This window comes from Chiloscyllium plagiosum, unplaced genomic scaffold (genome assembly GCF_037043375.1).
Source record: "Chiloscyllium plagiosum isolate Xiang-an unplaced genomic scaffold, Cpla_swu_hap1 HiC_scaffold_28, whole genome shotgun sequence".
Taxonomy (NCBI): Eukaryota; Metazoa; Chordata; class Chondrichthyes; order Orectolobiformes; family Hemiscylliidae; genus Chiloscyllium; species Chiloscyllium plagiosum.
Window position 1 is genome coordinate 13,221,337 of NW_028270166.1, and position 8,859 is coordinate 13,230,195.

The 8,859-nt window shown below is 40.7% G+C and overlaps 1 protein-coding gene across 1 annotated transcript in view; it reads left to right on the forward strand.

The window, feature by feature from the left end:
* The window catches only part of LOC122565403 (calcium/calmodulin-dependent protein kinase type IV-like), a 151,295-nt gene extending 143,491 nt beyond the window's left edge, over window positions 1-7,804 (forward strand). The window contains exons 9-11 of the mRNA XM_043721352.2: window positions 169-295; window positions 3,736-3,888; window positions 7,011-7,804. Of these exons, the coding sequence (XP_043577287.1) occupies window positions 169-295; window positions 3,736-3,888; window positions 7,011-7,157 (427 nt within the window). The 3' untranslated portion in view covers window positions 7,158-7,804. The remainder of the gene's footprint in view (window positions 1-168; window positions 296-3,735; window positions 3,889-7,010) is intronic.
* The last annotated feature ends 1,055 nt before the right edge of the window (window positions 7,805-8,859 follow it).

Consider the following 8,859-nt stretch of genomic DNA (forward strand, 5'->3'; position numbering starts at 1 on the left):
CTACAGGGTATAGCCTGATTTGTTGTTAGAGTTATGAAATTTTGAAGTGTTACCTGGTGAGCAACACCTTCCACATCAAACCACTTCTCCTAATTTTTATATTTCGGTTTTTAATTTAACATTGTTTTAAAATACTCTCTGTAAGTTAACTTTTGTTATTTTTCCTAGGCTTTGTGGGTTTGAACCATTTTTTGATGCAAGGGGTGACCAGTATATGTACAGCAGGATCTTGAACTGTGACTATGAATTTGTCTCCCCCTGGTGGGATGATGTGTCTCTAAATGCAAAAGATCTGGTAAGTATTGCAGAAATCTGAGCAAGCGTTTATATCTCAAATAATAAGGTATAAAGTGATAAGCTGATAGTTTGTGTGTTATAAGATACAAGCAGAAAGGGCTGTTTCAGAGCTGCTGAGTACCGTGAATGAACTTGAAGTTATTCTGAATATGAGACACTTTAAGCTTTTGTTAAGGGATTGGAATACTGTATGTGAGACTTTGGAGGAACCTCAAGGAATTGGATCAAAATCCTGAAACTTACTTCCTCACAGCACTGTGAGTATACCTACATCCCAATAACTGCAATGGTTTTAGATGGCAGCTCACCACCAGCCAGACAACAACTGCTGGCTAACGACACCCACATCCCATGAATGAATAAAAAAAACTTACCATGGAGGAAAGTACCTTCGTTCAACTACTTTCAACTTGTTTACCTCAAGATATGACCTCATGGATAGTGACTCAGAATGGGAATAATGTAAGATTTCCCCCTCTTTATCAAGGGCATTTTAAGTTAATTTCAGTGGCCAACAGCAGAGTCAGGACACACTCCATTCGCACCAACGACATGCACCCAATGTGTACGGAAATTAGCATTCAATATTTGCCAGCCTCTAACAGCCCTTGTGCCAGTTACAGGAAGCTTTTCTATTTCAGCTTTGTAACTTGGGCTTCATTGGCTGTTATTGTAATGTTTCAGGCAAGGTCACTGCACTCAGAGATGTGCACCATCTTAAATACTGGATCAGACTGCATCTCTGGGCTTTTTTACATTCATGTTTTAATTTAACATAGTCTTAAAATACTCACTGTAAGTAATATTTCGTTATCTTTCCTAGACTCTGTGGTATCTCTATCATAGTGCTCACTTGCTCCAAACCCACCTGGATGCTGACAGCATGTCTGCCTTGCATTTTACTTGCCTTTGAGCTTTGCCCCTTAGCCAGAGAAACCAGGTGCATTTTACTTCTGTATTGCCTTGCCAATTAACACAAACACAAGGGAAGGAAGAATACCAGGGTTGTCATTAGGCCTCAGTCAAGTCACTTGGGGATAGCCTTCAGTCAGGTGATCACGGCACAGGAAGTAAAGGGCAGCCTGTGGTATCAGTTCAGGGGCTTGGACCCAGTCAGCTGCTCAAAGTGGTCAGAGTTGGGCTACTCCTTACATAAGGATGAGGAGCCAAATGTCGATCATTCCATTATCCATCTTGAGTCATTCTGCATATTGGGGACTTTCAATCTGTTCTGCTGGCATGGTCACTTTTGGTAGAATTGCACTGAGAGTTGGGTAGCAGCTATTTTTGTTTTATAAGATCTTATCAGTGTATATACGAACAAGTTGTCATGTTTTACTTACTTATGATGATCCTATTATTATAATGGGGAGATGATGGCCTAGTGTTATTATTACTGGACTCAGATTGTAAGTTTGCTCGTTGAACTGGAAGGTAGTTTTCACATGTTTCATCACCATGCTAGGTAACACTATCAGTGAGCCTCCGGTGAAGCACTGGTGTTCTGTCCCGCTTTCTATTTGCGTGTCTTGGTCTGTTAAGGTGAGTGATAAATTTCCGGTTCTTTTTCTCAGAGGTTGGTAAAATGGGTCCAAATCAGTGTGTTAATTAATAGAGTTCGAGTTTGAATGCCAGGCCTCTAGGAATTCCTATGCATGTCTCTGTTTAGCCTGTCCTAGGATGAATGTGTTGTCCCAGTCAAAATGGTGTCCTTCTTCGTCCATATGTAAGCATACTAATGATAGTGAGTCATGTCTTTTGGTGGCTAATTTTCTACCCTGCAATATCCTGCAGAGACTGTAACAAATGCTACATCAGACAGACAGGCAGAAAACTATCCACCAGGATACACAAACATACGCAGAAACCCTAGCAACGCCCTAGCCACACATCGAACACATCTCGGAGATGACAACCAGACTATTCCGACCCCTTGGCATCATGGTTGCCCACAAATCTACCATCACACTGAAACAGCTACTGATGAACCTTAAGGATCCTATACCATGAACCAGCAAAACAAATGTCATTTACAAAATATCTTGCAAGGACTGTAATAAAACTACATCGGATAGACAGGCAGAAAACTAGCCACCAGGATACACCAACACCAACTAGCCACCAAAAGACATGACCCACTATCACTCGTGTCCTTACATACGGACGAATAAGGACACCACTTCAACTGGGACAACAAATCCATCCTAGGACAGGCTAAACAGAGACATTCACGGGAATTCTTAGAGGCCTGGCATTCAGACCAGAACTCCATCAATAAACACACTGATTGGGATCCCATTTACTAACCTCTGAGGAAAAGAACTGAAATGATATCACCCACCTTAACAAATCAAGACACATAAATAGAAAGCAGAACAGAACATCCGAGCTTCACCAAAGGCTCACTGATGATGTTACGTAGCATGGTGATAAAACGTCTGAAAACAAACCTTCCAGCTCAGTGAGCAAACTTACAACCTGAGCTACAAGTCTTCTCAAAATTACTATCGCTGAACTGTTAATCCAGAGACCCAAGTTCAAATCCCACTACGGCAAATGGTGGAATTTGAATTAAATAAAAATCTGGAATTAAGAGTCTAATGATGACCATGAACCCACTGTTGATTGTCTGGAAAAAAAACCCATCTGGTTCACTAATGTCCTTTAGAGAAGGAAACTGCCATCCTTACCTCGTCTAGCCTACATGTGACTCCAGACCCACAGCAATGTAGTTGACTCTTAACTGCTCTCTGGGAATTGCAATAATGCTGGTCTAGCCAGCGATGCCCTCATCCCATGAATGAATTTAAAAATAAGAAATTGAAGCTAATCACTCTAATGCTCTAAATATGCTATCGAACTGCATTTGGTGCCTCTGAATCTTCCAACTACACAGTGGTTAGCACTGCTGCCTCACAGCGCCAGAGACCCAGGTTCAATTCCCGCCTCAGGCGACTGACTGTGTGGAGTTTGCACATTCTCCCCGTGTCTGCGTGGGTTTCCTCCGGGTGCTCCGGTTTCCTCCCACAGTCCAAAACTGTGCAGGTTAGGTGAATTGGCCATGCTAAATTGCCCATAGTGTTAGGTGAAGGGGTAAATGTAGGGGAATGAGTCTGGGTGGATTGCGCCTCAGCGGGTCGGTGTGGTCTTGTTGGGCCGAAGGGCCTGATTCCACACTGTAAGTAATCTAATCTAAACTAATTTGATGTGACAGATTTTGTTTGCGTTAAAAAGCATCAGGATGCAACAAAATGTGAAAAAAAGAAATGGGACAACTTTGCAACCAAAGAAAAAACTCACTAAAAAAACTCAGGTTTTGATAAAGTAAATTTGAATGTTGAAATGGTCTTTGTTAAGATCATGTTCAATAATGGTGATTCACAACCAATGAGATTTCTTCCTAGTGCTATTTCTAAGGCATCGTTTCTTCACATACAGGTTAGAAAACTGATAGTGCAAGATCCACAGAAACGGTTAACAGTTCATCAGGCCTTGCAACACCCTTGGGTGACTGGGAAAGCGGCTAATATTGCTCATATGGACAACGCTCAGAAGAAAATGCAAGAATTTAATGCAAGGCGCAAACTTAAAGTGAGTGAATGAACATTAAGCAGGGAATTATGCAATAAATTAATTTTAAATGTTGAAATGGCATATACCTATCCGAGACTACACTTCTGCCTTAAAGTCTTCCTTCCCTTGATCCCATGCATGCACATATAGGTACAGGTGGAATTAGGAGAAAGTGAGGAATGCAGATGCTGGGGATCAGAGCTTAAAAATGTGTTGCTGGAAAAGCGCAGCAGGTCAGGCAGCATCAAAGGAGAAGGAGAATCGACGTTTCAGGCATAAGCCCTTCTTCAGGAATGAGAAGGGTGTGCCAAGCAGGCTAAGATAAAAGGTAGGGAGGAGGGACTTAGGGGAGGGGTGTTGGGAATGCGATAGGTGGAAGGAGGTTAAGGTGAGGGTGATAGGCCGGAGAGGGGGTAGTGGGGGAGAGGTCGGGAAGATTGCAGGTCAAGAAGGTGGTGCTGAGTCTGAGGGTTGGGACTGAGAAAAGGTGGGGGAGGGGAAATGAGGAAGCTGGAGAAATCTGCATTCATCCCTTGTGGTTGGAGGGTTCCTAGGCGGAAGATGAGTCATGCTTCCTCCAGGCGTCGTGTTGCCATGGTCTGGCGATGGAGGAGGCCAAGGACCTGCATGTCCTTGGCGGAGTGGGAGGGGGAGTTAAAGTGTTGGGTTGGTTGGTGCGGGTGTCCCAGAGGTGTTCTCTGAAATGTTCTGCAAGTAGGCAGCCTGTTTCCCCAATGTATAGGAGGCCACATTGGGTGCAGCAGATGCAGTAAATGATGTGTGTGGAGGTCCAGGTGAATTTGTGATGGATATTGAAGGATCCCTTGGGGCCTTGGAGGGAAATGAGGGGGGAGGTGTGGGCGCAAGTTTTGCATTTTTTGCGGTTGCAGGGGAAGGTGCCGGGAGTGGAGGTTGTGTTGGTGGGGGGGTGTGGATCTGACAAGGGAGTCGCGGGGGAGTGGTCTTTCCGGAATGCTGATAGGGGTGGGGAGGGAAATATATCCTTGGTGGTGGGGTGGAATTAGTTCTTATTGAAAACTATAATCACTCTTATTTGAAGTTGTAAATAAAAGTGTGGTATCAATAGATATCAATGTTCAGGAACTTTGCTGATTCAAGGAGCATTCACTTGTCATTCTTAGTAGCAACAATGAAGCAGATGCCACTTTACTACAGCAATAAGGTATGTAAATAGGATTAAATCAGATTTAATTATTCTACAGATGAATCTATTGAAAACAAAAAATGACAGCGGGACAGACAACATCCGTGGAGAGATAGCAAGCCAATGTTTTGAGTCTAGATGACTCTTCTCCAGAGTCTAGAGACCTTTCCCCTCCCCATGCCCCACCCCACACACCCCCACTCAGACTATCTGCTTTTTTCCAGTTTGGCAGCTGACACACCATTGTTCTGCGATTCTCTCATTCCAGTCACTTAATCTGCACTATAACAGCCTTTCTCTGCCAGATTATTAATCAGTGGCAACATTGTTTTTGGCAGTTAAAACCCCAAAGGACAACATTGAGCAAGACAGGGGAGAAATAAATGGTAACTGAGTCTTAAATTATTCCAAAATTGATTGTTCCTTCTGGAGATAATGTTTGTAATACCTTCATGGTATTACCTAACATCATGATATTAGGATATCAGTGCACAAATTTGAAAGGGTTCAGAAACGTTTTACAAGGATGTTGCCAGGGTTGGAGGGTTTGAGCAGTAGGGAGAGGCTGAACAGGCTGGGGCTGTTTTCCCTGGAGCGTCAGAGTCTAGATGGTGACCTTATCGAGGTTCATAAAATCATGAAGGGCATGGATAAGGAAAATAGACAAGGTATTTTCCCCAGGGTGGTGGAGTCTAAAACTGGACAGCATAGGTTTAAGGTGAGAGGGGAAAGATTTAGAAGGGAGCTAAGGGGCAACTTTTTCACAAGAGGGTGGTGCATGTATGGAATGAGTTGCCAGAGGAGGTGGTGGAGGCTGGTAACATTACAATATTTTAAAGGCATCTGAATAGGTAAATGAATAGGAAGGGTTTAGAGGGATATGGGCCAAATGCTGGCAAATGGGACTAGACCTATTTACGATATCTGGTTGGCGTGGATGAGTTGTACCAAAGGGTCTCTTTTCGTGCCGTATATCTCTATGACTCTAATGACAACAAAAACAGTTGGCTTTGAAAGTTCCTTTCGAAATTAGTCCTTCAAACCCCAGTAAACTGAGGAACAGAAGTAAGCGATTTAGCCCCTCAGGCTTTCGATTAAATTAAGGCTGATCTATATCCTCATTCTACTTTCCTGTCTTAATATCCCTTAATATCCTTGGCTAGCAAATGTTTATCAATCTCAGATTTTAAATTATGAATTGAATTATCATGTACTGATTTTTAAGGAGAAATAATGACATTTATATCACCTATTTTCTGAATAGGTTGAGCACCCTCTTCCAAATGGCCTCATTCTGATTTTGTGGTCATGTCTCCTTATCCTAATCCTTCTCATCAACATAAAAACTTTCTATCATATCACTTGACATTAAAGTGTCATGCACTACATTCAAATACAGGTCTGTTTTATGTGATTACCAAATTCATGCCAATTTCAAATGTTGGCAAGTAAATATATTATTGATCAATGACATCAGTTGGATATGTTACTAACAAGTGCTTCCTTTGGAAAAGCAACTTTGTTATTTCAAGTTCATGGCAAATAGGAACATGCTATGAGAGAAGGCCCAAACATTAACCTACTTTAGAAATTTAAGAACTGTAACTAAATGAATTAAAAAATTCTAAATTGGTAAACAATGAAAATGCTGAGATAGGATTTCTTCGTTGATAATCTATGACTGACATCTATACCTGATGAATTTGCTGTTGATCTCTTGTTTTCCATATATTTAGATGCTCAAGTAATATGCAAATTTTCAAAACATTAACTCTCAGGAGAGAAATACTGACACATATTTCACAAGCAATCTGTGCATTTCTTAGAATAATGCTTCATGTAAATGACCATCTTCTGCTTACAGCTAGAAAGAAACTTTAAATAAACTATGGTGTATACTTAACTGAGCCTTCCATTGTAGTACATGATGAAAAAAATACTGAGATGTTGTGCTGTTTTGATTTTGCTTTGATAGGCAGCTGTTAAGGCTGTAGTAGCCTCAAGCCGACTGGGAAATGCCAGCAATCATACCCACAGCAATCATGACAGTGTCAAAGGAAGACTCAATTCTTGCTCCCTTCAAGAGCAGAGCACAGAAAAGGAAAATGGACAAGAATCATAGCTAAGCTCTTGCGAGTGGTTCCCAAAGACTGTCTTCCTCATGGAAGATATGCAAAGAATGCTGGCAATGTTCAATGGCTCAGAACTTTCTTTCCAAAATGAATGGTGATAGCATATTTTGCAAAAAAAAACAATTCTGTAACGTATGTTCCACATCTTGTAGTGGAATGAAATGGCAGATCTTCAAATCATATGTGAAGATTTTATATATATATATATATATATATATATTTATAGTATTTTATGTTGTAGTACTCAATGTAGACTGATAATGGTATAAACATAATTCTAGGGTCACTGCAGTTTTACAACATTCAGCACAACATTTGTATCCAACTGCTCTTTAGTCCATTTGTTGGATATAATGTCCACTCTAACTAATTTTCATGGCAGATGCTTTGACTCTGAGGCAAATGGCATACATTAATTTAAATAATTGAAAGAAAAAAGAAACTTGGCCTTAATCACAAAGCAATGAAGATGCTTACTGGGTCATGTGTGAAAATTCTCAGTTGATCCACAGATTTTGAATGACTGTATGTAATGAAATAATAAAAGTAGACCAGAACAAGGCATACAAATCAATATGATGATTTTTAATTATAAATTTACAATAATCTGATAAATAGGGTACAGCAGCAATGAAAAAAATATTAGCTATCCAAAATAATAACAGATATTGTTAGAAATCCCTAGTGGGTCAATGCACACTTGAAAAAGAAAGACAGGTTGTTATCAGTTTTTAGATTTTCCTTGTTCTTTCTAGTTCAGTATTACTAATCACTCTAAAAGTGAATCCTGTGCCCTCAAGAATAAAGAATATATTGCTGCTGTTCAATACTTATACAAAATTAATGGCCAAGGGACCATAATGGTAGATCACTTAATTGTGTTAATGTATCTTGCCGTATTGCTCCTTGCCATGTTTCTCATCTTCTGAAGGACTAAATGATAATCATGTCAGGGAGATAAGATCAGTTGTATAATTAACTTCATGACTACACAGAGTACCAAGATAATGTTAACCCTTACCTATTTCTTATCCCTCTTTGAAACTTCAAAACTGTGCCTGAGATTTGAGCCTCCCTTCGCATGATTATTATTATCTTAGGAAAGTGTCTGTCTCTTTCATTGTTTGAAACTCAAACTTAACAATGGAGTTACATTTTGGACCCAGAGACAGAGAAAGGAAAATCCAAATCCTTCTCCCACCTTTCTGCCAAGTACTCATTCATCAAGCTGTCAATAAAGAATAACTTGCTTTTTCGCCCATGGTTGCGAAGTTATCTAGTTAGCCGCTTGCTGTATCCAATCTATAAAAGCAATCTGACATTACACATGCAAGTATTTGAAGAAACTCTATCTGCCAGTGCTACATCTCTGCCAAGAGTTGATCACACCTACTTTCCACCCAAGAAGATAATATATTCAGTGTGTTCAGTGTATTCAGTGAAGTGGCAACTTCTGAACACCAGGTGGAGGGAGAATTTTCATTGCTGTCAGTGCTCCCATTACCTCCCAAACAAAGTCCAAATTCAGCCCAAAGGTGCTGCCTCTCTCTCTCACCCTTCATAAGGAGCCAAGTGGCCATGTTATTTGATGGCCAGCACTACTTTAGCTACCAAAAGAGAAAATGCTGGAAAATCTCATCAGGTCTGGCAGCATCTGTAAGGAGAGAAAAGAGCTGACGTTTCGAGTCAAGG